The sequence below is a fragment of the Pavona decussata genome, unplaced genomic scaffold, assembly GCF_977016875.1.
Source record: "Pavona decussata unplaced genomic scaffold, jaPavDecu1.1 SCAFFOLD_199, whole genome shotgun sequence".
Lineage (NCBI taxonomy): Eukaryota > Metazoa > Cnidaria > Anthozoa > Scleractinia > Agariciidae > Pavona > Pavona decussata.
The window spans coordinates 219,635-246,133 of NW_028145607.1; the positions used below are offsets into that span (position 1 = coordinate 219,635).

General features: G+C 41.8%; 1 protein-coding gene and 2 long non-coding RNA genes across 5 annotated transcripts in view; 1 reads left to right on the plus strand and 2 right to left on the minus strand.

Moving 5' to 3' along the window:
* The first annotated feature begins 2,331 nt into the window (after nucleotides 1–2,331).
* LOC146461328 (uncharacterized) lies at nucleotides 2,332–4,302 on the plus strand. Its single transcript, XR_014857441.1, has 2 exons — nucleotides 2,332–2,695; nucleotides 3,157–4,302. It is a non-coding gene; the product is annotated as an uncharacterized LOC146461328 (long non-coding RNA).
* A 751-nt stretch (nucleotides 4,303–5,053) lies between these two features.
* LOC146461329 (3'-5' exoribonuclease HELZ2-like) overlaps nucleotides 5,054–26,499 on the minus strand; it is a 31,471-nt gene continuing 10,025 nt past the window's right edge. For both annotated transcript variants that reach the window (XM_085086970.1, XM_085086971.1), the window contains exons 7-18: nucleotides 25,820–26,221; nucleotides 24,720–24,795; nucleotides 19,986–24,269; nucleotides 19,254–19,523; nucleotides 18,007–18,213; nucleotides 16,565–16,690; nucleotides 15,298–15,538; nucleotides 14,520–14,943; nucleotides 8,656–8,895; nucleotides 7,779–7,935; nucleotides 6,589–6,762; nucleotides 5,054–5,830 (exon numbers count right to left, since the gene is read on the minus strand). In XM_085086970.1, the coding sequence (XP_084943096.1) occupies nucleotides 5,706–5,830; nucleotides 6,589–6,762; nucleotides 7,779–7,935; nucleotides 8,656–8,895; nucleotides 14,520–14,943; nucleotides 15,298–15,538; nucleotides 16,565–16,690; nucleotides 18,007–18,213; nucleotides 19,254–19,523; nucleotides 19,986–24,269; nucleotides 24,720–24,795; nucleotides 25,820–26,221 (6,726 nt within the window). In that variant the 3' untranslated portion in view covers nucleotides 5,054–5,705. The remainder of the gene's footprint in view (nucleotides 5,831–6,588; nucleotides 6,763–7,778; nucleotides 7,936–8,655; nucleotides 8,896–14,519; nucleotides 14,944–15,297; nucleotides 15,539–16,564; nucleotides 16,691–18,006; nucleotides 18,214–19,253; nucleotides 19,524–19,985; nucleotides 24,270–24,719; nucleotides 24,796–25,819; nucleotides 26,222–26,499) is intronic.
* LOC146461330 (uncharacterized) lies at nucleotides 10,315–12,676 on the minus strand. Of its 2 annotated transcripts, XR_014857416.1 has the most exons (3): nucleotides 12,489–12,676; nucleotides 12,021–12,134; nucleotides 10,315–11,349 (listed from the first exon to the last, which is right to left on the minus strand). It is a non-coding gene; the product is annotated as an uncharacterized LOC146461330 (long non-coding RNA). The 2 variants fall into 2 exon arrangements; XR_014857415.1 differs by having other exon boundaries at nucleotides 10,315–12,134.

Below are 26,499 nucleotides of genomic sequence, written 5' to 3' on the forward strand. Positions count from 1 at the left end.
TTGGTTCTTTAAAACCACAAATCCTGTCTTTAACTGCGGTGCATACAGTTCTTTCGGTGTATATCGACTGTCCACTGGCTCGCAATATCGTTTAACAAGAAGGCATCAACCAGAAAACGCATGGATCAATAAAAAAAACCCTTCTACTTGACTTGAGGGAATTTATTTCAGTGATTCAGTTCAGTCATTCATTTCAGTCATACATTCAGTTATTCAGTCATTTATTTTCGTCTGTAACTTATATTTGTTGGGGATTTAGGTGCTGTCCGTATTATCGGGGTGTCCGTAATAGTGAGGCGTCCGCAAGGCGAGAGTTGACTGTATTGACACAATGTAACAGTTTCAAAGCGTTTCTGTGTTCTCCTGCTTGAATGCTACGGTGAACTTCACTCGTGCACGAACGAGCAAACTACCAGTTCTATTGCCTGTGCTCATTTCACAATGATCTAATTCACCACCATTTGAAGGGGTCTGAAAGAGGCGTATAGTCCAAATTCCTTACTCTTAGCCGATGGCTAGCACTCTTTGCGAATGCTTACTGGATATGTACAATAAATCAACAAAGGGATTTTTGAATTAGCGCTATTTTGTTTGAGAAGTTACGACATAGCCAAACGGACCGCTGCGGTAATGGCGCAATGATCAGTGCATTTGTTTACTTTGCTGCATCTGATTAAAGCAAATGTTTCCTTTCTTGTTAATTTCCGTGGTATTGCGTACGTTTCCTCGGGCAGATGTCTAATATTTACGTGATGCATGAGACATTCAGTCCATGGTTGAAATGGTAGACTTTGGACTTCAATGGGCTCCCCAACGTAGATCATACTCAGAAACTCTAACAGTCTTTTCTCCAGTGAGTAACTAGAAAGAGAATCGCAAATGATGTGATGAAAACTTTAAGAAAAAAGCAGCATGTTTCTGTACAGGGATTAGCAATCCTTTAGGGGCAGATGTCTCTCTTAGTAAAGTAACGCGCCACAAAAGGTCTTCATTTGGCATTAAGGCGCACCATTGATTAACCTCTGAAACTCACCCTGCCACTTTCCTGCGTCTGCGTTCCTTACTCGGAAGTCAAGAAATTGGGAATTTTCCATCTCTTCAAACCACAGCTTACTGAACCTGTCGGTGACACGCATGCGCAGCAAAGAAATCGCTCCAACAGCATAAGCAGAGCTTTCTTGACATGGCTTTGATCGAGCTTGACTTCAGAATTCAACAAGAAGACAGTGTGTATCGAACCAATGTTACCCTGAAAGAAGAAGGTCTCAAAGTATCCCAGACGATCGTGTTGGCAGTCTATGTCAAGAGGAGAGGCACTAAATAAGGACGAACAAAAACCAAACCGATAACCGGTAGTGTTTGTGAAATAATGAAAGATGGCAGAAAATTGTAGCCGACTTTGTGGACAAACTAGAAACAGCTCTGTAACTCAGTTGTTGAGCAATACTTTTAGGCTAGCTACTACACCATCCGGTTACCATGGCAACAGGTCAGTTCTGCAAAAAGGACTTCTAAATTTCAGGTTTTGAAAACTGTCTCAAAAACTAAGTTGGTGACCTACCTTTTTTACTATTTCTTTGGAAAGCACCCTAAATTCTTTAAGTCGTCTGACAATATGACAAAGTTATCCAGTTGATTTTGCGTTATTTCAAAAAAGGTATTTTTTCACTTACAGAGAATTCTACTGGACAGCCTTCTCCCAAACGTTTCTACTTAAAGTGGCATACCGAATGTTGCATGCATGCAAAAAATCAACATAGGTCACCGAGTAAAATTTCGAGATAAAAACAATGTTTCCCGCAGCTTTTATTTCCGGTTCGCGCGATTTCCACTTGCACGGCGTCATGCGCGCGCGACTTTTGTAACAATGTTAGGGACCCCTCCCTCCTCATCCCACTTGACTCAAGAACGAATCTTAGCACCTTCGGCAGCCATAGAGTCAAGGTGCACAACAGGAACGAGAAAATCACATCCCTGATCAATTTTCCTTTAAGATGGTCCAAAAGGTTACAAAGGAGGAATGGAGATGACGACAAATTCCTAGCACTTCAACAAGATCTAGAGGAACGGATAGCGAGATTCTTCAACTCCTCTTTTCCATGTTTGAGGCTCTTGCACATGCCTAACCTCGCGATGAACATAAGAAATGGAAGTTTAAAAGCTGAAGTCCGTGGTAACGATTTGGGAACAGGGGGTTGGATTTGAAAAATTGTGCATTCCTTTGAAAAAGTCCTGGCTACACCCTTGAATTTTAATAGATAGAAATTTCGCTCTTTACAGAGATTTGGAGATTGAGAGGATAAAGGCAATTCCACAAAAGACCACAAACATAAGTTTCAGTCAGTTTATTCGAAACACGTGTGTTCACACATGTTCAGCGAGATTAAAACTTTATTCAGTACATCATTATGGGGTTTTGCTTAAGTTAAAATTCTTTCCCTTTCTTATTTACAGATAAAATAATCGTTCTAGAAATGAATTGTATTCATTTCACATAAAAAATGTACGCGAGGCAAGAAAAAAGGTTAATAGATAAATAAGGAATAGGTGAAGTTTGATGAATACGGGCTTCTGCTTGTCGTATTAAATTGCTAAAATTTCGTGCTTAGGCTTGTTTAGATAGAGGACTCCGTTTTTCCTCGGCTAGGTCAGGCTGTCTGCCTAATACCTAATACGCAGATAAGTCTAAGGGCGCGTTTTTTATTCACAATTCTGGAATGAGAATGGACAGAATGTAAAATACGCGCGTTTTTCTATTCCGCATTCCTATTCCGGAATGGACAGAATGCCATTCCATCCATTCTGCTTCCAGGGGCAGAATGAACAGAATGTTGCGAATGAAAATCCAAGATGGCGGACGGCGAGATGAGCGCTGCGGATTCCAATACGTCTCTGCAAGGGAAAAAATCAGGTTACACTTTTGGACAAAATGAAACATTGCTTCTAATTCCATTGTACCAAAAGTACAAGGAAAATTGCTGCGATAACGGCTGCAATGGCAGCCTCTTCGTCGGCCGCCATATTTGTTACGCAATGTTTACTCGGCCAGGACCGACGGGGTTTTTTTTATGCAGACAATCCGTATTATTCCTAGTATTCCGTACCAACCATTCTTATTCCAGAATTGTGGATAAAAAAACGCGCCCTAAAAAATAGTATAACATTGTACACAAAATGTAATCAAATTGAGATACTAAACGTTTTACTAAATTAGGAACTACAAAGTAGCCTTTTCACAGACAGTATTTCTCGTCTCCAAAGCCGCGAACCTTTTGGCCAAAAGGACCGCGGCTGAATGTATGAATGTATGAACGGTGGCTCCTTTTGCCACAGCGGCTGCGCATACGTTCTGCGCATCTGAGGATGATCTGAAAAATTCGGGTCTCTTGGAAACTGAGCTAAACAAACCAAATATATTTTTGCTCAGTTGGTTACTATGCGGAAAAAGCAGATGTCAACCAGGGTTATTAAATCTCAGTGAAAAGAAAATTTGGGCAACTACGTATTTTTCACAGCTAATAAAGCTTCAATTTGGAAACAAGTCTCATTCATTGTTATGCATTTTCACTTCTTTGTAAGAGGCACCGTCCATAAACGATGAAGCAGTCTTCTGGCCAATGGACGAGTTTTCATCCTTCATTATACCGTGAATGCCGCGTGCTATTACATCCGAAGAACACTGGGAACTTCAGTAGCTTGACGATAAGGTCACGTGAAATTCGAAGACGTCATCGCTTATGAACGTTTTTCCAGCCTATTTTTTACTATCTAGTGAGCCCTAAACTCGCTATGTATCTTAACTTTTCATGGCCTACAACACCTTAAAGTAAACAATTACTTCTTTAAATCAGTGTTTGATGGCGCTACGATTTGTCGGCATAACGGGATCGTGGCGCAAGTCGTTCGTGTATGCTTGCATCCGATTTACGGCAGATTCCTGAAAATCACGAGAGGGCCGTCCGACACTTTTTCGTCAAATAGGTAGACATTCACAATCAAAATAAAATTGGCCTGAACTTGGGGTAAGCATTCACAATCAAAATTAATCGGCCCTAAGTGTGCGATAGGCCCAATCGCGGCTATGAACTTATAATTAAGCAGAATAATCTGTATATTATTATACAGACAGCGCCCTGAATTGTGAGAAAGTCTATTTAAGAACCAAATGAAACATTTTTTGTCCTGAAAGTCTTGCTTTCCACCGTGGACTTTTGACTGGTAGGATTATCTGTTGAGAGCCTAGCAACAGGAAGCCAATCATAATTATGCGATTGGTTCAACATTATCCAGTACCCAATGGCTGTCTACAAAGGAGAATTATTTATCCTTAAACTGTATGGAGCCATGTTATTTGGGCGATCAGTGTGTAACATGTTCAATTAAAACTATTATGAAACTGATCGAAAAAACACGTTTTTTTAAGATCTGTTTCAAAATAGTTTTAATTGAACATATATGGAGCCCGTCCATCATAAGTCACCATGAATGTGGAGACCGTTGCGTGCCGTTGCAGAAGTAGAAAGCGGTTCTACTTTTTTTGAAACCTGTCTCGCAAGGGAAGTTCGAAAAACTCTCACGAAACCAAACATGTTACACGGTACAACGCCTGCTGAAACTTGTTTCGCAGCGCCGTTGCACACACGTTTTAGCTTAAAGTTTCAACGTGTAACCGCGGCTTCAGAGTCGTTTTCATCGACTGCTGTTAGTATTACAAACTGGGCCAATTTCTTTGCAATTATTCTAAATTTGTACTTTGCAAAATTACCGCTTCCCGGCAATGAACCAGGGGCACCCAGCGGTTCATTTCGTTGGATATCTGTGCATTCAGCCTCAGAAATTAGGATTAAGTTGTGAAGTAAATCTGCAGTTTTGTTCGCCAAATGTCAGCTTGAAATCTCGTAACACTGGGAAACTAATTCCTTTCGTTTTCGAAGGGCCAACTACAGTATGTCGTTAAAAATGCGAAAAAAAAGGTTAGCCAACATTTTCGTAAAATTCGAGGAATAAAATTCCGTTTCCAAAAACTTTCAGTAACTTAAACTTTCAGCTAAAGCATCGGAACAGATCAATCAGCATTAGCTTACACAAGTATGTCATTGAAAGGCCACGAAACGATCTGGGAACACAGGAGACAACATTTTGCGCGTTTTGCTCAAATGCTCTTGCTGAGTACCACTGATGAACATTGTGTACGCAAAACAGTTTTTGGGACCCCACATCAGCTTTCGGGTATCAGGGAGCTTAAGCACAGACGTTTGTCTGCCACGGACGGCAACCGGAAATCGAATGCTTTCCTTTTTTGCATGGTTTTGCTCCTTACCACGGAGAGTGAAAGCTCTTGTTGATGACTGTGGCTTGACGTCACAAACGCGATGACGTGAAAACGCTCAAAAAAGGGGAAATTTTTTTTTCCGGTTACCGTCCGTGGCTCAAAAACGTCTGTGCTTAAGTTCCCTGAGAAACGCACGCCAGCCTCTGTCCACAGAACCTCCGATTCTTTTAACGAAACCTCGACGCGCTACTAACTACGCCACTGACCGCGCCTTTATCATATAACAATCCCACATCAAGTGTTCTTTAGAAACAAAATGATGCAAGACAAAGCTTATATACAGATATGTCAGTGAAATATTGAGTCTAATTTACAGTTCGTCCATTAAAATAGATAACCAACTTCTCAAGAAGTATAACTGCACGGACGGGTCCTAGATTGGAGCATGCGCAGAACCATCCGTCAGCCATGTTTTTTCATCCACCAGACATCCTAACCGCTGACAATGAGATATCAAGCTATTCCACATACGATGCACTGACAATAAATCACGGTTACCTGGAAAGAAAATAATAAAAATTACATTTTGCATAGTTACTCAAGAAAGGGACAAGACGCAACACGCCGTGATTTGGTGGAAATAGTTAAAGACAGAATTGGAGCTGGCGGAAACTAGCTCTTGTCTTTCCTTTGTCGTCGCAACCTTTCGCTAAACAAAAAGATAATTCTAACTTTCATGAAAAACACATACACAGAGAAATAATGTACGTCGCATAAGAAAGCCAAAAGTCTGTGGAACTATAAGCAGTATGTCTTCATTCGGGGTGACCATTCGGTAATACATGTGCATTTATTCACGGCCAGAATGGCACCTTCCAGAAGTGACGAAAAGAAAACGATGCCAGTTTTTTTTTTTTTCACTTTTACTTCAATGTCATCGAGTCCCATGGTATAATATTGTTGATAGCATCTGTTATGAATATAATTAAAAGTTCTACATGTCTTCTCATTGTATCGAGTTGATATACAAAGATTAACCAAAATTAAGCTTCTAATCAGCCCTTTCAGTTGTTATATGTTTTTGTTAGCATTTTTTGGCCTTGATCGTGCACAGACGACAAGAGATTTTGAAATGTGTTGGAGCAACTGACCAATAGACACATTCCTGTTAAGATATTCAACTGTAGTGTGACCATTAAACAGTGGATTGTGCAGGGTCGCGGCCCTTCCAACATAAATTACAGCACCAATGTTTTCATGGCAAGGTTTCATAACCAGCCCCTCAATTATCTAAGACAACAGCACTGCCTACTCACCGATAATGACGAGACCATGTATCGCACGAGTTAAAGCCACGTTCATTTGACGTTCATCAGTGAGAAAGCCCAAGTGACTTACTAACCACTGCTGGTTGTCTGTGCTGCCGCTAACAATCTCTTCTGGTGGCATACTGCGGACTGTAGATAGCACTATAAAGTCCCTCTCGGCACCTAGCGAATGGCAATGTGATCAAATGTCAGGTCTCCCGGATGCCACCAAGGGAATTCTTGGTACGAGGAAAGCCCAAACAAAATTAAAACAGATAGCGTCGAACACTTACACCACGGAAGTAAGTTTTTTGTACAAGACACTAGAACTTATTCCAGGCCAAAAAAATAAATAAATAAACCACACGCCTTTGCTGGGGTAGGTTAGCTTTGTCACGTTTTTCAAGGGACACTTGCTGCTTTCTGCATAGCGGAGGCGGTGTGGCCGAGTGGTTAGACACGCGGACTCGTAATCTGGAGACGTCAGGTTTAAGTCCCCTCTCTAAGCACTAGCTGGATTTGTTTCAAATCTCCAGTCACGCTTCGTAAATAGCCAACTGGTAAGCCTCCTTTCCAGTTGGGAGTTTTAAGAAGTTCCTGTTGAGTTTTTTTTTTTTAATAATTGTTTGATGTACACGGCCCCACAAGCCACAACTCTAAATCTAACCATGTATAAATGAATTTGCTTTACTTTTACCTGCTCTGCTCGATTTGAGGGTGCCAAGAACATCTCCTCGAGTAGGAGGATTTCAGCTCGTAGGATAACTTTCCACCCAGCGGCACCAACCTTTGAGTTCGCATTTTCGTTATGAGTTTAAGCGAGGCCAACCCAACCTTGTCCCAGGGTTTGACAGTTTATTAATTACCTCACACACAAATAGAACATAAAAGATAGCCTGAGGAAGCCAATAAGGCTTATGTAACCGACTACCTTGGTCCTCGCGAAATTCAAACTGGCGGGCGTCAAAGACCCTTGGGGCACAAAATATTAATATTTTGGAGGTGCTGTATATTATTCTGAAAACGCCGGTTCTGGCTTTTGAGTCTGTGGAAGAAATCCTGAAGTGTCACCACTAAATTCAAATGAAAACTGTCGAGCAGGATTCCCCCTTGGTCACGTTTATTCTGTTGTATAAGGCGGGTTTAACCTTAAAGTCCGGATATGAAAAGAAAAGGTCAAAGAAGACCAACACACGTACCTTGGCTGGCGAAAACAGACAGCACCTCTGAGGCACAAGAGTTCATTTGTGCCTGTAATGCCCGCGTTATTTTAGCTCTCTGTGCGGAGTACGGAGTTAACACGGATATTCGCGAGGATTGCACACCATGGGATACCAAATACCTAACAACTCGGATCTGCAAACAAAAAAGGGAAACATTAGGGAAATCTAAGATGGCAAGGTATTTGTTTGTCGCTGCGTGAGAGCGAATTTTTCCTCTGTTTTATCCATACTTCTTTGAAGTAGTCTGAAGGAATTCGAGGAGATCAGCGTCGTGTGAAACGTAAGTAGCACATACAGTCACACTGCATGTATGCGTGTATATATCCCAATGCTGTGTATGTATAACGCAACGTCCGCAGCCCTAGTGAATTGGTATGCATAAGGGCGATTGGCCTTCATGCCCAAAGACAGTGAAGATGGCACACAGAATTGAGCAGAAGTGAGGCGGTCTCCGCGTAATCTCTTATTACTTTAGCTTTCGTCTTTCCCGTTGCAACGATCTTGCAGCCTGTAACCTGAAACAGGCTACCGGTAAATGGAAAGAAAGATAGTGGATGGAAGGTGTAATACACTCATTTTCAATGTGAAATATTGTAGAGACCCGATGGTCGAAGCATATTGTAGTATCATACTACGGCTGGATGGGATAATGGCACATCCTAGGACTACGTCCTACACGTTGTAAGGTTTGCCTAAAGATATGGAGGTCTTTGAGTACAGTTACTTGCTTTAGGAAACAACTGACAACAAAGAAAGACGTATTGAAGCACCACTACCTTTGCCCGACGCCCTTCTTGCTATAGCACTACGTTTCAAGTCGCCTCTACCAAAAACGCATTTGTAGAATACTTACAACTGCCTCAACCTCTTGTGGATTGTGCTTAGACTCCTCGCGGCCCTCAGGTCCCGTGTAGTCCTGGGGACTCTCTTCGCTTCCTGTCACGTGATAAAAGACGACTCGCACTTCCGGTCCCCCAGCCCAGAATCCAGGCACGTGTCCCAAAGCCACGTGGTCAGGACTGGTCAGGTGACTTGCATCCTTTAACTGGCCTCCATAAAAATGATGTGACGGGAATTCCCTGATACTCGGGTGCTGGGTAGACAAATACAAATAATATCAGGGTACGTTTATTGGAAAATTGTAATAGATACTGTATTCCATCAGTAAACAACAGTGGTGGTTGGACACGGTCCGCAAAGCATGCTGGGGCGAGTTGTCGGTTCGAGGTCAGTTGTAACAAACCTTCGTGCTGTGCGGATCTCAAGAAATGACAAATTTTCGCTTCAAAAAGGCAGAAAATCGGTTAATTCGGTAATTTTTTCGATAAGTTTTCTCTGGTTACCGTTAGCGGACATCGACTGACTAATGTAACGCTCAAAACGTTGGGTTTACATGGCAATCCTAGCGATCGATCGATCGAAAGCCAGTACAGCCGAAACTGCTCCATGTAATTACCACTTCCATACAATTGCAAAACCAATCCTGTCGTCCTTCTATGAAATCGTACCTTTTGAATTATAATGTACGATCACGGGCTTGAAAATCTGGCATTGAAATATTCAGAGTTCATAACTACTGGAATCCAATTCTGGTGGAAATAACCGAATATTATAATACGAAATGAAGTAAACAAGGATTGTGGGGAAATGAAGATTTTCACGGCCTTCCCTGCTAGCAGAGGTCTCTGACGGCGAGAAGGGAGAGAGACTCTCTCCCTTCTCGCCGTCAGAGACCTCTGCTAGCAGGGAATTCACGGCCTTACTGGATAGGAATTTCGTTTAACCATTCTGTATACTGGTTGCCAATGAGACTGGGACATGGAAAAAAGCTCTCACACAAGTTCAGCTTGCAAGAGTCATAGATTTTAGCCACACAGGAGTACTAAATATATGTTTGATATAACAAGTTTTTCAATAATAATTTGTTTTATTACATCACATTTTGCATGAGGGAAATGAAAACATCAAATTGATCTTGAATGAAATAAGTCAAAAAACCTTGTAAACAATGCCAAATACTCTACCTTCCTTTACTGGGCAGACCCTTACTTTGTATGAAAGAGTCAGTGTATTTGATCAAGGTGAGGGGCCCTAGGTGCATGCTCCCTCTTCAATTATATATTTAAAAGAAAATTAGGCCTTGTAATACAAACATCAATACACAAAACAATGTTATGGATATTAAGTACATTAGTACCCTCAAACATAGAGAGTGTGAAAGCCAAAAGGTAAGGTGGTAAGGAATCACAAATGAACAATAAAAATTCAGAGTAAGTACAAATAGCTGCACAAAAATGATTACTCGTTTCCATAGTCCAACAGCTAAACTATGATAGCACACAATATAAAAATATTGACTTCACAAAAGTTTTGCCCCCCCCCCCCCCCCCCATCCCCCTTTCCCATTACTACAGTGGTTCAGCCTTATGAAAAAATCCAAAAAACCTGTGAGCAATATTCTCTTTGATCTTGGAAGATGTCTGGTTCAGTACTAACAAGACAGACTACCAACTGTTAAATCTATGTTTTTATTTTATTTTAATAATAACAATCACATTAATAATGAAAACTGCTGTATATATTGCACATGTAATTCATAACTTGGCAAAGGGGCACAGTATTATAGTCAAAATAGATGTCCTCCTCTCCTTTACATGTACTAGTCACTTTAAATCTACAACATATCCATTATAATTATGTTATTGGATAATTTGGAGAAATATTGAAATACAAATTGAGGGGAACTCTGCTCACAAGGCATGCCCCCCACTCATAAACTAAGGGCCTGTTTACATCGAAATGTTTTTTGTACACCAATGTGAAGGTGGATGACTCGACATAGTTCGCAGAGCATACCAGAGATTTCAGCCACAGACAATAGTCAAGTACAATTCAGGGGCACAGTATTATAGTCACACTAGTCCCCCTCTCCTCTACATGTGCTTGTCACTTTAAATCTACAACATATCCAATAATTATGTAATTAGATTGGAGAAATATTGAAAATACAAATTGAGGGGAACTCTGCTCACAAGGCATGCCCCCCCCCCCCCCCACTCATAAACTAAGGGCCTGTTTACATCGAAGTGTATTTTGTACACCAATGTGAAGGTGGATGACTCGACATAGTTTGCAAAAAGAGCATACCAGAGACAATAGCAATGACAATAATTATTGAGATCAAACTTGGAAAAGGGGCACAGAATTATAGTCACGCCAGATGTCTCCTTCTCCTTTGCATGTACTTGTCACTTTAAATCTACAACATATCCAATAATTATGAATTAGATTGGAGAAATATTGAAAAATAAATTGAGGGGAACTCTGCTCACAAGGCATGCTAAGGGCCTGTTTACATCGAAGTGTATCTTGTACACCAATGTGAAGGTGGATGACTCGACATAGTTTGCAAAAAGACATACCAGAGATTTCAGCCACTGACAATAGCAATTACAACAATTATTGAGATCAAACTTGGAAAAGGGGCACAGAATTATAGTCACACCAGATGTCTCCTTCTGCTTTGCATGTACTTGTCACTTTAAATCTACAACATATCCAATAATTGTGAATTAGATTGGAGAAATATTGAAAAACAAATTGAGGGGAACTCTGCTCACAAGGCATGCCCCCTCACTCATAAACTAAGGGCCTGTTTACATCGAAGAGTATCTTGTACACCAATGTGAAGGTGGATGACTCCACATAGTTTGCCGAGCATACCAGAGATTTCAGCTACTGCCAATAGTCAAGATTAATTGAGATCAAATTAGCATACATCTACTTTGAAGGTCATCTTGCAAATCAGCTGTCAATCCCTTTTATTAACAACACAAATTACATACAATTTATACACAATTATATATTTATACCATAAGCACAGAGGTAATAGGTCAAATCATCAACAGAGATTTCATATATGCTTGACTTTTGATGTAAAATATATGCCTGAAGTGACCAAATATTTTTTTGTATGGGAATATATGGAAATATATACAGTCAGTTAACGCATAGAGAGTATAAATATACAGCTCAGGCATGCAAATTGTTGTACAAGCATACAAGATATACTTTAAAAGTATAAGTAGAATGTAATTTCTGCACAACTGATTCTTAATTTAAAGGAACTAAGTCGCAAGTGTTTCCCCTTTTTGGTTATTAATTTTTCTGTGGATCTGTGCTTGTGATAATATTTCTGATATTTTAGTCGACATCTACCAACAGTCCATAGATCTCCATAGCCCTGAAGCCTCAACATTTTTGTCCTGAGGTGAAATAGCAGGTCATTTAGAACAGCTGGCTAGAGCTTTCACTTGAGCTTTAGTTGTAAACCTAGAGACAAATCAAGCAAAGAGGAAAACGTCACAATAAATCTTTATGTTACATCGTGACTCGCTCATTTTTTGCTCCTCACAATTGCCAAACTTTAAACGCACATAGCAGAAAAACGGTGAGAGGTGCGATGGGGTGCGATGCCTTAAAATCCAAGAGCAACTCTTTATTAAACAAATGATGAAATTTTTTTTCTTGGAACCTTCACGATATAGCGTCAAAAAGCAAACGCGTCCATTGATCATTGCACGTGGAGAAAAGCCGCCATATTGGACAAGCTTGCGAGGAAGTCGAATATTGACGACAATAACAAAGGAAATGATGAGAAAATACAATCACTGGTCACCTACATACCTCGTCATTTGTTGAATCCTTTCATTTGGAAGAAAAGCCGTATACACGGTGAATAAAATAGTAAATAAGACGAAGCAATTATTCGCGTGAAGATCCTTCCTGAAAACGCTGGTGAAAGAATACGGTGATGTGATTGGCCAATTACTGCTACCATGATGCTCTTCGGACCGTGTCCAACCACCACTGAGTAAACAAGAAGCTGTTTCCAGCTTATACTCGGGCCATATTTGACTGTGTGGTGCGTAAAGCCTACAATCTTTTAACAGTGATAACCCCCAGCATCGCCAATTCCCCCAAATAGATAGCCTGCGAGCAAGCTCTCTTGGGGGTGGATCCTCTTTCCCCCTCCCGCCCCTACCCCCAAGAGAGCTTGCTCGCAGGCTACCAAATAGATAGATACATAGATATAGTGAGGCAATAAGTAATCACCAGATAGAATTGCATTTCTTGCAGTCAGAATGAAATACAGGGGAAAACGACATTTGTCATACGAATGCTTTTTATAATCCCCGGGCTTTAATCCTTACGTTTTCACCTTTTGTTTAGAGACAGAAACCATCTGTACGGTCCTAATATGTATGTGACGCCGGGATGACGGAACGTAATTTTCGGTATGATCTAGACCGGGGGGGGGGTACTCCCTTATGTGACCTTAACGGGGACGTGCAGCCCGATAGGGTATGGTTTTCAGGGTGTTTTGTCTTGAACAGGGTATCTATTTCATCCCTTTCTGTCTGAAACATGGTATCCCTATATGACCTAATGGCTTAAACAGATTGTGATTGCCAATGCATTAAAATACAGTAAGAAACTGGTGTATTCTTATTTCATTCTAGTCTTAAACAGGGTGTGATTTTGGGTTAAATGTCTTAGAAAGGGCCCGAAAATTTTGAATTCTGTCTTAAGCGGGATAGGGAAATCGGAGAATTGTGTCTTAAACAGGGTCAGGGTTTGAACGCCCGGGCGCACCTCCCTACCCAAGCATATGTTAAGTAATCCCCAAGGAAGGAATAGATTGCGAGTAGTCTCCTTCTCCTCCTAACTTCTGTCACGCGCGTGATTTCTAGCGCGCCGCGAGAAACCTCCTCGTTCCCTTTTCTAATTAACTGTCGCTTTGCGCGCGTGATCTGAGGGAAAAAAATACGACTGCTCGCAACACTTATGCCCAGAAATACACCTAACCCTGAATTTGGGCACTTCATATTAAACATACCTTTTTGTCGTTTTCATATGACTTCATGTTTCACTGAATTATTTGTGTTTTAGTAAGAATTAAGGTTAGGGGACATCTTGTGATGTCTATCATACAGTTCATGTATCTCATTAGCGCGTAGTTTTGGACATATCTTGCTCGCAATCTACTCAAGGAATTAATACAGATTGAGACTCCTTGTGACGGGCTCCTGTTTGTGTTTGTTTTGTTTTGTTTAATTCTGCGGCTAAAGGGGTTTATTAGTGGAGAGAGGAAGGGGGTATGAGCGCATCCTTGGTAAATAACCTAAGAACCACCCGTACTTTGAAAACTCTGACCTGGCCAAGTTACCAAGGGTTTTATAGCTCGAGTAAGTATTGCAGAGTTCGAAGTTGGTTAACTGAATCGTACACTGTGGCTTAGTCTGGAATAAGATTCAAATCATGTCCAGCTTACTGCCCTTATTGCATTTACATGTTTAGTAAGCGTGTGCACTTTTTTCTATTCGTTAAACGCAATGGGCCAGTTATTTAAACAGAGTCTAACTTAGACCTCGGCTTAAGACAATCAGTGGGCCTCCAAATCTGTTTATCAGTGGTTTATTTTAAGTAGATAAATAGTTTTCTAGTCTGGGATGAAAGGGCTTCTTGTTACCGTCGGCAGTAGGCAATGTTTAGATATGATTGTTGGCAAAATTGAAAATGGCTTAGAACGTGGTTTTGTTAAACACCGTCTCTAACTGTCTTTTAATAACTGACCCAACGTGCGGGCTCTTTCGTTTGGACATCGAAGACTTTAAGTGTCATGACGGTGATCTATAGATCACAAAAGTTACTTACCATTCGATATTGTGTCTGCAACATACACGAAGAGTAACTCTTTCCAGTCACTGACTCATCAAACAAAACCTCAAACAACGACTTGCCAAGGCCAAGCCTGCGCGGAGCAGAACATGTGATTACAGCCCCCAACTGCTTATGGTCTCCCAGCAACACCACTTGTTGAAGCCGCTGACCAGCTGCAGTGAGGGCCACCAAAGTTTCTGCCTCTAAGCACATGCTGGCTTCATCAATAACCACGTGACTAACATGTGCGTGACGTCTCACACGTGACCCACCGGCCTCGATGCACGTGCAGAGAATAACTTCAGCGCCACTTTGCGCTATTTCGTAACGTTCTGCGTCATCCATGGCACTGTGCAGCTCTTGGATCATACGACAAAGCTCGTTTCTGTTTCTGTCCTGGTCTGTGGCGGTTGTGGATCTAGAAAGGAAGATTAGCAATATTGTTGCGTCGACTTATACATGAATGGTACCTTATCGCACAGTATAATGTGTAATACTTTGTATGTTGCCCTTCAGCAGCATTTTAGAATAACTGAATATTGAAGTTCAAATGAGGCCTTAAGCTACTGTTCAAATAAAACGTTAAAATCCAATTTTTTCGCCAGTCAACGGCATCATCATCCCTGATGATGCCGTTAATCGGCGAAGGCGTGGATTTTAACGTTTTATTTGAAAGGTCGAATTAAATACCTTTTAAGACAACTATGAAATCTCACAGTACAATAAACAGTAAAGTTCACAGTTCCACTATACAGCAGTAAATATGTCTTACCCGTGGGAAGCTGTTTTCTTTTTCAGTTGCATAATTGCCTCCTCTGCAGCGGCAATTCTTGACGAGTGAGGATTGCTGGATTCCCGGATGCGGAAATGAAGCGAGATGTCTTTACAGGCGGCGTCCATTGTACTCTGTGATGTCCATAGGGTTGTTCTCAGTGACTGTTTGAAGGTTTGATCCTCGATTGTTCTGCCATAGACTCGAATTACCTTCACCTCGGGCACAGCTTGAAGCATTCCTAGCAAACAAAACCAAGTAAAACGGATGTCGGTTAATTCAATTCAATTAATTCAACTAACGTTAGGTTACTTCATTTCATTTAATTCAACGAGCTTTAGTTAACTTCTTTTGCCTATTTACAACAGGATAATGTAATAAACTAAACATCAATCTCTAAATTAAGGAAAAGCTGAACTTAAAAATTTGGTAAGAAGTCTGAACAAGAGACTGCCTCGCAGTTTTGGACGCCATTTTGACGGGTATACAAGAATTTCTGGCGCGGCTACCAAGCCCTCATACAATTTTTGTAAACATTTGGCGTGGCTTTCGCGGCGAGCTGTAATTTTCCTTAGGTACAAAAAATAAGCTCCTGGATTACAATAATATCTACATAGTACTGTATTAAAGGTAAGTGACAATTCTAAGTTTTCTGAAAGTGTAAGTCCAGTTCGATTTATCTGAGCTGATATTTGAAGGAATTCGCGCCGGTTACTCGGCCGGGTTTGCAAACATTGAAATCATATCTGCACATTAGATTCTTGTACCACATTCAAACCTTTTTTTCAAATCAAGAAGAAGTCCAACGAAACCAAACTTTGCGTTCTTTAACAGCGATTAAACAAAAAAGTTTTAGCATGTGCTTTCTAATTTCATTAATTTGAGCACAATCGGTTTTATTGTTTTAGTCTTGTATTTTTTTGTTTGTTTGTCTGTTTGCTTAATTAATTCTTTATTGACGTTGTTCGTAAGACGCCTTCAGAAAGCAAATTTAAGTTTGGAAGTGAACGACCCAACAAACAAAGAGTCATGCACCGCGTACCGGTTGCATAAAGCATCTAAGATAAGTCGGAGTTTTCTTCAGTCGTTTCCTGCCTTCTGAAGGATTTTCTGACGCTCTCTCTGTGATTCACGTCCTCTGTAAAACGCCTTCAGCCTAGTGATCTTATTTAATACTCGAGAAAATCTTCGAAACATAGAGAATGGTTGCAGAAACACTCCAACTGATCCTAAAGATGCTTTATACAACCCAACACCACATACTTACTTGCAGCCACATCAACTGCGTGATTGGATGGTGCACAGAATAGTACTTGCCCTCCCGTCCCCTGCTTTCTGTTCAAAGCCACAAACTGACAGGTAACCTCTATGCCAGTCAAGGTTTTCCCTGTGCCTTCAAAACAAAAACGCAAGTATCATACAATGCCAGGTTCCAGTAGTGGTGGTGAAGAAGTTAATACATTGACCCCAAGGCCGATGGATCGAGCCTGGCCCCTGCACCGTATTATATAGCCCATTATATCATCATTATAGCCAACTCGGCACTACGCGACTCGTTGGCTTTCTATTATCTCATATCCAACGTGTGCTCGTGGAATAATTTTTTATCATACACCACTAATTTGTCGTTATTTATTTATCGTTATATTGTACCGTGTTCTGTGTTGGAAGCCTAAAACATGTTGAGTCCTGTTTCGTAAACAAGGCTCTCTAAAATTTCTGTAGGAAGCCTATTACATAGGTTCTGGGAAGCTAATTAAAAAAAAAAAAAATAAAATAAAATAATAATAATAATAATAATAATAATAATAATAATAATAATAATAATAATAATAATAATAATAATAATAATAATAATAATAATAATAATAATAATTGTGTGTATTACGCGTGCGGCAGTCAACAAAATGTCTTTAAGGCCGGTCTGGAACATTTGAAGTTATTTAAACCAGATTCGCTTGACGAATCCTGGCAATTAGCTGAGCATATTTTTAACGGACTAAGTGATCAAAGTCAAAACGTAGATTAGCTATAAGCTGATCGATCGAACTTAAGATTATTTATCGAGACCCTCACCGGTACACACGTAGGGTCAATGAAGCCATTCACACAAGTCTTCACCCTAATAACATCAACAGGGATGACGGAATTGAAATTCCTGAAGCGTGGATGCCCGCGAACAAAAAACACAACATTAGGAGAACGGTACAGCAACGGACCGGAACAATGGAGGATCGAAATGCAACATTAGGGAGCTTAAGCAAAGACGACGGCGACGGCAACAGCAACGAAAACGTCACTTGAAAATATAACTTCGCGTTACTTCTACTACTTCGTGATTATTCCAATTCGTTCAACTTGTACAATGTGGTCGAACTATCCTAAAACAGAATTGGTAGGAACGGCGTTAAAGTTAAGACAGAGAATGAAAAATTCACCGTCGTGCGCTCGCTCTCCAAAATACCTTGAATTTGGTGATTTCACGTTGTTGTTTTGCAGAGGACGGCAAAGAAATGTACAAAAACATATAAAGCACGTGCAGAGCTATTGTTTTTGCTCATTCAACCTATTGTTTTGTGCCGTTCTCATTGTCGTCGGCGTCGTTGTTGCTTGAGGTCCCTCATAACAGCCGATCTTTGAGATATTTATCATATCTACCACGATGAACAACAACAACAACTTATTCTTGAACAATCCAGCCGTGTTTACCTGGCGGTCCTTGTATAAGCGTCAGTGGGGATGTCAACGCATACTTGACCGCTTCTTCCTGGCCTGGATTCAGGTTTATTGTGGTCACGGTTTTGTCCTTTCTTTGTCCTTTTAACATTGGGTTCTGTGCCAGGTAGGACGGAATGTTTCTCCGCAGGAAGATACTCCTGACGAGCTCTGTGGCGGCACCGAGGTTCTTCACAGCACCTAAAGTTTTACAGTAGAATTTACAGTAACAACCCGCATATAAGAACTTAAGAAACTAAGAGTGCTTTTTATTGTCAGAACTGGCCGGCCAGATTGGTCAACTCGTAAGCGGAATGTACCAATTTGAAGGAAAAGTCTAAGGGAAGTGGTCAAAACTACTATACTCGAACAGGACAAACCAAACCACAAAAAAAGATGGTGGTCTCTTCCTTTCCCCCCCCCCCCCCCCATCCCCCTCCCCCGTTTCTTAACCTCGAAAGAAGGTGTCGTTATTGCGTAGCCAGCCCTCTGCCCAGCAGTAAAAAATGACAGTGAGATTCAAATCTAATTTTTCTTGTTTATCTAGCAATGCCGACTCTTACTAGCTGAATATTTCTGTGTCAACTCAAATTTTAAAGCCAATACAATTTTGTCGTCGGTAATGTTAACGATAACCCCCTTACCCCAGACAAAGTGGGTCCTCTTAGAACAAACTTGTTATGACCAGTTCCCTTATTCTATTCCTTCCAACTTCTTTAAAATAGTGCATACCAGTTTTGGGGTGATTAGTTTTTAAAATTCTGCAGCACCATCCCTTCAAACTGACGCATTTCATTTACAGAGGAAAGCATTCTAAGAAACTGTAGGATGAAATTTGTCACTTGCACCTCCAACATATCATTGTAAGCACTTGCTGTAGCGGAAATGTCATAAATGAAGTCTTGTGGGTTTAAATGAAGAACGTCTGTGACTATTTACGATGTTAGTAGTAATAATAGGCATATTCAGCCACACTAAGTTCGTGCGATGTTTGGAAATAGGATGAAACACTCTTCCTCGTGTTTGTTATATCACTCGTTTCATAATAGGAGCGCTCACACCAGCTTATTTGATTCCCAGATTTTACCTCACAAGTGACGTTCGTTATTTCCTAATTTTCCACAATTCAAAGACTTGAAGAAGTAATAATTCTTTAGGAGCTCTTTGTCCTGGAGTGTCAAACAATTTCTAACGGCTAAGAAACACAAGTCAAGATGAGACAACAGTGTAGATGTTCTTACCAATCATACGGCGGAAAGACTGTCCTCTAGCGATGACTTCTACGCTGTACAGGCAAGAATCTTTACTCAAGCTGTCAACAGAGAAACCATCAGGGACCTCCACCAGAGTGATATGAACCAACTCCTTTTCGTGATTGCTGTCCACTTGATTGACACCGCAGTGGAAAATAGTTGGGGAAAGGTTGCTCCGAAGACAGAGAAAGTCACCACTGAAAAGGTGCAATCCGTGGCAGATGCACAAGGCTTTGGGTAAAGTGAATTGTCCAGACTCTGCAATGGAAGATCACATGAGAAATCGTTAGATACCATTACTTAAGTTCTGTTTTTTGCAGGTTTCCTAACTTCCTCGAGCAAACTTCGTTGTGTTTTACACTTTCATCGCATGAACGCTTTATCATTCGCTGGATATCATTTTAAAACCGGGAATCAAATCGCCGTCGGAAATCGCTGCAAAACATGCACTAGTTTGCACATTCAAACACCGCCCTAATCGCATCAGTAAAAAAGGCTTCAATTTACGTGAGATTAAGAACTATATTTCATGTCAAACAATTACGTTCTGATCTTCTTTGTGGTTGGATAGTGACGTGACCTTCGCCGCTATCCGGCTGTGACTGTACCTGTTTTTAACAAGCCAAAACCTTCTCAAAACGCCTGTCTGGAAAGTTAGGGAAATGACAAGTTTTGTACGAAAATAGAATGCATGAAGTGATAAGTCTTTGATCAACTTACTGCCATTCCACTGAACAGAAACGTTTTGCAGAATCACTTGTATGGTGGAATCCGAGTTGACGCTGGCCGTGGCAGCTTCACACTCTAGCAACGGCAGCATAACCTTCTGATACTCCTGCACGTCAACGTAAGTTGCTTTGGTGGCCGTCATTGCAAGAACTCCAAACGATATAGTTGGATGCCGACGATGTCTCATGCAGCACACAATTGAGTCCGAAAATTTCACAGCCAAGATACTTGGACGGAGCAATCCACGGTTCATTTCAGCGCCCAAAGAAACGGAGATTGTATCTCCTCTGCGGTAGAACTTCGTGTGCGCGCTGAGGTCTTGGTGAAGGGCTAGAGAGCTCATGGCAATAGACTCCTCGGGTGAGTTATTTCCGTAGGCGCTTAGATGTTTCTTGTCAAAACTAACCACGGCATTTGTATCAATCATGTGGCGCTGTTTGTTCATTTTCTGAAGATCTTCATCACGAAAGCCCTGCAAAAATTCAATCCAAAACTCTTGAGGGATCTTCAAAAACTGTCGAGCAACTCCCGAGGAAGGTTCAAGTTCAGTACAACAGGATGGCACAGAATAAAGGTCACCTTTGCATGAGCCTGTTTTGATCGTTTGTCCTGTGGCATTAATCTCAAGAATATTCCAACTCAAAACCAATTCTTCCTCTTCCTCGAGCCATTCCCTGGATGATGGCTTACAGTCATGTATTCTAATGCTTCGATTGAAGGAACCAATATAATCAACTTCATCCCCTCCAAGGAGGAGATATTCAGGGGAAAGGGATTCCACCTTGACAAGTCTCCATCGGGAGTTCTTTCTCAGCGTGTCTGCCCTTGAGACTGATGCAAACTGTTTCTCAAAAGCGGCAATACGTACAGACATCATCTGGCATTGCTCACAGATGCTCTGTAATTCTTCCTCGGTATACGGCATTGCGGCGTTATCCAGGACAGCTAGTAAGATGCGATGAACTACAATGTCTATGTAACGTCGGATAGGAGACGTAAAATGAGTGTACGAAGGTAAATTGAGGGCAAAATGACCTTGCATCTCGGAAGAGAGTGCGGACGACACGACATAGACACTATGTTCTTGCACGGAAGCCAATTGATTCAGAACTTTGCCAACACCAGACTTGCTATCATGGGATAGAACGGAAACAGTTACTTTTCCCAGATCTTTTTCATCCAAAGCTGCCGATATCTTTTCCCATGTCTTTAAGTCAATGCTAACGGTACCATCACTGGTCTGGTCTGATGTGTTATTGAAAGGTTTTGTCAGGCACTGCAGAGTGAAGAAGTGGTCTGGCTCTACACCTTGTTCAACACACAAGCGATGGATGTCACGCAAAAGATGGCTCTTGGGAGGAAGCTGATGTCGTAGTGGTACCAAAGTTTTGGCAAGAGGACTTTGAAGAAAGCGATAAGCTACTGCATGGTTGGTTTGTAGCATGAACTCTTCCACCATCTTACAAGAGGACAAAACACCAGTGGTAAAATCATTGTCAACGGAGACAAAACCTTGACGAACTCTTCGTGCCCACATTTTGAATGACAGCTGTCCCAGGATGCCAATACCTTTCTGAACACCTTCAGTGACATTGTCAAGCTTTTTGCCATCAAGAACATCTTGACATTGCTCATAGGTTAACCTACAGCAAGACTTCACTATGCTGCGATGAAATTCAGGTGATTCGACCTCTACCCCATCTTCATTCAAATGGAATATAACAGAGACAGCAAGCTTTTCTTCATTGGGAAGCAGACTACACAGTGCTGTACCAACATAGGAGGGCAGCATAGGATTGTGGTAGGGCACTTCAGTGCTACCATACACAGAGGCCACATGGGAGAAAGCAGCCTGGTCTAAAATGGAATTCTTTGCTATAAAGAAAGAGACATCGGCAATGTGGACTCCTATCTTATAAGTTCCATCGTGTTCCCAGCACACACTCAAAGCATCGTCCACTTCAACACAAGAATCAGCATCTATGCTGAACACTTCGGGGAAGATCTTCCGTTTGACACGCTCCGACAAAGGAATCTTCCACCTTGGTGAGAAATCCTTTTTGGCTTCATTCTGGAGTTTCTTTGCATGCTGTTTATGTATACCGTGCTCTGCAAGTAACACTGGAATGGACATCTGAGGGTCACTGCCTTCTGCAAAATACTGCACAACAAAGCCAAGAGGGTAACGGTAGCTGGCTCCCCATTTCATCAGCTGCACAAGAAACAACTTCCCTTCAGGTTCTGTTACAAAACTCTTGAAGTGTATTTTTCCATCCCTCATGGCGAACACAGCAACGCCGGTTTGACCTTGGTGGTCTTTGCTCTGCAGGATCACGAACTTTGAATTGCCTCTGTTAATGGGTGTCATGACGTTCTTGTCAAGGTTATCAAGCTTGCACACTACCTTTCTGGGGTGGTTTTCCTTTAGTATTGCCCGGACCTTCCCAGTTGGGTTGATTGAAGCTTGATCACCAGCACTGACAATTTCAATGGCAACCATGTCACCATTAAATGCCCTGTTTATGTCAACTCGACTGCTGATGTGGATGTCTGGACTGTCGGGGTCACACACTTTTGCCGTTGCAGTGTTACCATCACTGACGTTGTCAATCTGTAAACGACAGGCTACAAGTTCGCCCTGAGCAAGTTGGGATTGCGTTTCTTCTTCTTCTAAATGTTCCTCATTGATGGAGTAGCTCTCGATGTAAACTGTGGTTTCACTGGGTTGCAAGACCCATCCTTGCAGAGGAGAAATATCTTGCTTGTCACTGGTTGAAGCCAAGGAGGTTTCGTTGGCAAGCGTTGAATAGTCACAAAGTCCACTGCTCACTGTTGTCTCAGGATGGACAAAATTTTCTTCATCAGCAAGGTCATTTCCTGAAGTCAATTTCTCAAAAGCTTTGATATAATCTTGGACAATGGGGTCTCTCTGTTGTGCTCTGAACCACTCGTCTGCGTCTGCGTCATCATAATCATCTTCTGGGATTTGACCAACCAATCCCTCTTCAGTAACCCCAACAGCACCGCTGACATCAGTATTTCCGGAGTCCTGAAAGGTTAAAAGACTTCTAAATGCATTGTGTTGTTGGATATAATGCTGAATTAGGTCTGCCTCCTTCTCTGCGATACTAATCAGCTCTTCAAGGTTTTCGTGGAGAGTCTGAGAATTGGGGGAACGAAATGATGTTCGTAATCTTGCTAGAAGATCCTGCTCTTTTGCCATCATTGCCTGTCGGTTATCCAAGCTAGATTCAAGGAAAGAAAGTAGTTCCTTTTGTGATTCATCAGCGATAATGAGCTTTGGAACGCCTCTAGCTTCTTGTCTTTCTGTTTCATTTTGGTATCCTCCCTGACTCTCCCTAAGACTTGCATAGCTCAAATGGGAGGGCACAAGGGCTGTGGTACCTGACGAGGCTGAAACTACCGCTTCTGGTTCTCTCTCCGGTCCAGACAACACCACAGGTGAGGCGCTTCGCATTTGATGTTTGGTGGCCCCTAAGGTCCTCGCAGGAGCGGCATTTTGTAGAATCTGTTGATCTGTACCTAACGTCTTCAGATGAGCATTTGGTAGGACCTGGTGATCTGTGACCAACTTTCCCGCAGGAGACGTATTTGGTATCTGATGGTTTGCCGCCCAAGGAGTCAAAGGAAACTGACAGCCCATTCCTTGGGGTAAATTAACCACAGGTGTAAACCCATTAATCAATGGACTTTGTTGAAAGGGGTTGGGAATAATGGGAACATGATGGAAGGGGATTGGGATTGGTGGCCTGGCAATGACTACTGGACCAAGATTACCACTGTAAACCGGAAGCCTTCCCGGGAGAAGACCGTTAGGATACGATGCCTTTAAAGGAGGGCCAGCCTGATAACCCGGAACGAGCTGTTGTGGGGGGAAAGGACTCATTCTGCCTGGTGCGACATTCACACCGTTGCTGCAAGGGTTGACAGCTGCTGTCTCACCAGCTGCATCTGACATTAGCTTGGTGTCATTCTTGGCATCCTTGGTCATTCTTACAATTGTTTCAAATGGAAGACGGTAGTGAAAGGTCTCATTACTGTTGCATCTGCCGAGGATTGTCTTCCAACACACCCGACACTCTCCCAGAGAACACAGTGCCAGAGGATCCCCAATTACCACAAGACGATATCGTGCCCGGGTAATAGCTGTGTTCAATAGCTTGCAGTCGGACAAGAATCCCAGATTCTTGAGGTTTTCAGTGTTGGCTCTGTAGGTACGTACTGTGCTGATGAATAATATGTCAAACTCCAGACCTGCAAAAAGAAACAGCATCTTTAATTGACTTGATTGTTTACATATAAAACGCCAGCAAGGGCAAACTGTGGCAGGTTTTTTTTCCTACTGTCAGTCTCGTAAATAAATACTTGAAGCACGTTGTGGCTGTGCATATTGAGAGCGAGGCATCTAATCATTCTCTTTTAGACAGAAGTTATCCCCAGCTTTTACAGCATGAAGCAATATTGGAAGAATCAGTTTGCCCCTCTAGCTTGCCTATCAGCGTTTATTTTTTTATCAGCCAAATTGAGAATTCAATAGTACTCAAAACAATAACTTGTAAGACCAAAAGCTGTTTGGCTCAATATTGAGGGGATGAAACAGCCGTCCTCATACATAGCTGTATTCTGATCCTTGGCCAAATGTTTCAAGTATTGTTGCTGGTGTCCTGTACTCCGTCATAGCCAAGGAGTGGTCACGCTCCTTACCTTGAACATTGTTGACACCCTCTACTTGAACACTTCCTAAATGCTTGGAACGAAGCAGTCTCCTGATTTCTCTCACCTAAAACGTACCAAAAAGCGTACACCATGTTTTTAGTAGCTGGGAAATTCCGTACGATGCTTATGGTAAATTTATTAAACTTTGCTTGACCCTTTTTACACGTAAGAAGTAAAGATGGTAAGAATAGCCACATCATCACGATTTCCCGCCATTTTCCACGTCTGCCGTTTCCCCGTTTCAAAAAGATGCTTGACCATCACTTTCGCAAAGGCTTGTTAAACTTCCCCTCAAATTGTGATGTAACTTGAAGAGTACAAACCACATTAAAAGAACAAAAGCTTTTCAGTGACATTTGCCTTTAACTGAATTTACGTGAAGCTTGCAAAAGAAAAGCTTCACAGTGTACACGAGCCTTAATTTTTGTGGCAGCGACAGCGAAATATCAGTTGGCTCTCTCGTGCTTTTCTGGAACGTAACCGAAGTCAATTGTTTCACGAAGCATTTAAAAAAAAAGACAGCGATTGGGTTAGACTTGGGGCGATAAAGTGCAACAGCGATTAAAAAACAATCAACGAAGTACTAACAAAGGGTACTTGCCGACGAATGTGAAAATACAACATCGTGCGTTAAAACGGGCAAAGGGCAGATGGGGGAGCGCTTTCCATCTGTAAGGGAAAAAAAACGTTCGTTTCCGTAGAAAATCAAATGGAACGGTCCTTTCTACTGGAAAATGTCCGCAAAAAAGACTACTTTAGTGCCGTTTGCTTCGGCACACTAATATCATATTTCCAGTAAAAAAGACCGTTCAATTTGACTTCGAACCGGAACAACCATTTCCCTCATGGAAAGCGTCCGTGAAGAAATGGCACGTAATTCATGATAACGTAGTTATTTTTACCATGCACATCTGTAGACTGCGAGTCGTACTTTCTCCTCAGATCACGCACACAAAACTGCCGTAAAATCATGCAAATTGGAAAAGTGAACCATTGCGTGCTACAGAACTTAGAAGGAGAAAGAGATTGATCGCGGTCTGCCGCGTTTGCCGTAAACATGGTAGTTAATATGAATAGCTCTATTGTACCTGAGGTGCATAAGGTGCCAGCACACAAATTCTCCCAGGATTAGCATCTCCCCACACCTCGGTTGGCCAGCAATTAACCAACTCTTCCACACGGTCAGTGACTTCAGCAGCTTCTGTTCTGTTCAGGAAAGATGGCGGCTCATCTGCAATCTCTTCTTGTCCATGTACGCCATAGAATATGACAGAATATGGGAGGCCGGGTGGGCGCTTCATGTTGGCAATGAGCGTATCTTGGTAAAAGAGATGCGACGGCACCTCGACAATGTCGTCATAAGCGCGGTAGTTTTGCAGTAGCAAGACTTTCCATCTGGACATTGGTGGATATGCTTCATACAAGCGAACCAGGAGACTGCGACCAAGACCAAGTTGGCGAGAAATTGTCGACATGACGGGAGGACTGAGCTAACGAACACACACAAAGAAAAGTTCCTCTAAATCAACCGTCTCACAAAGAAAAGAAGTTTTTCTTTTTAACTTTTGTCGTAAATACATGTTGGAGTGTGTGAATGTGGCACAAGCATACGTCAACGAAGCAAGATGGTACATTTTAAGTTCGCTAAACAAAATATATAAGATGAAATGTTCACCTTGTCGCGAACAAGTTAAAAGAAAAAATCTGCACCCCTGACTGGAATCGAACCCGTGACCTTAGGTACACGGTCGGATTCTCTAACCAATGA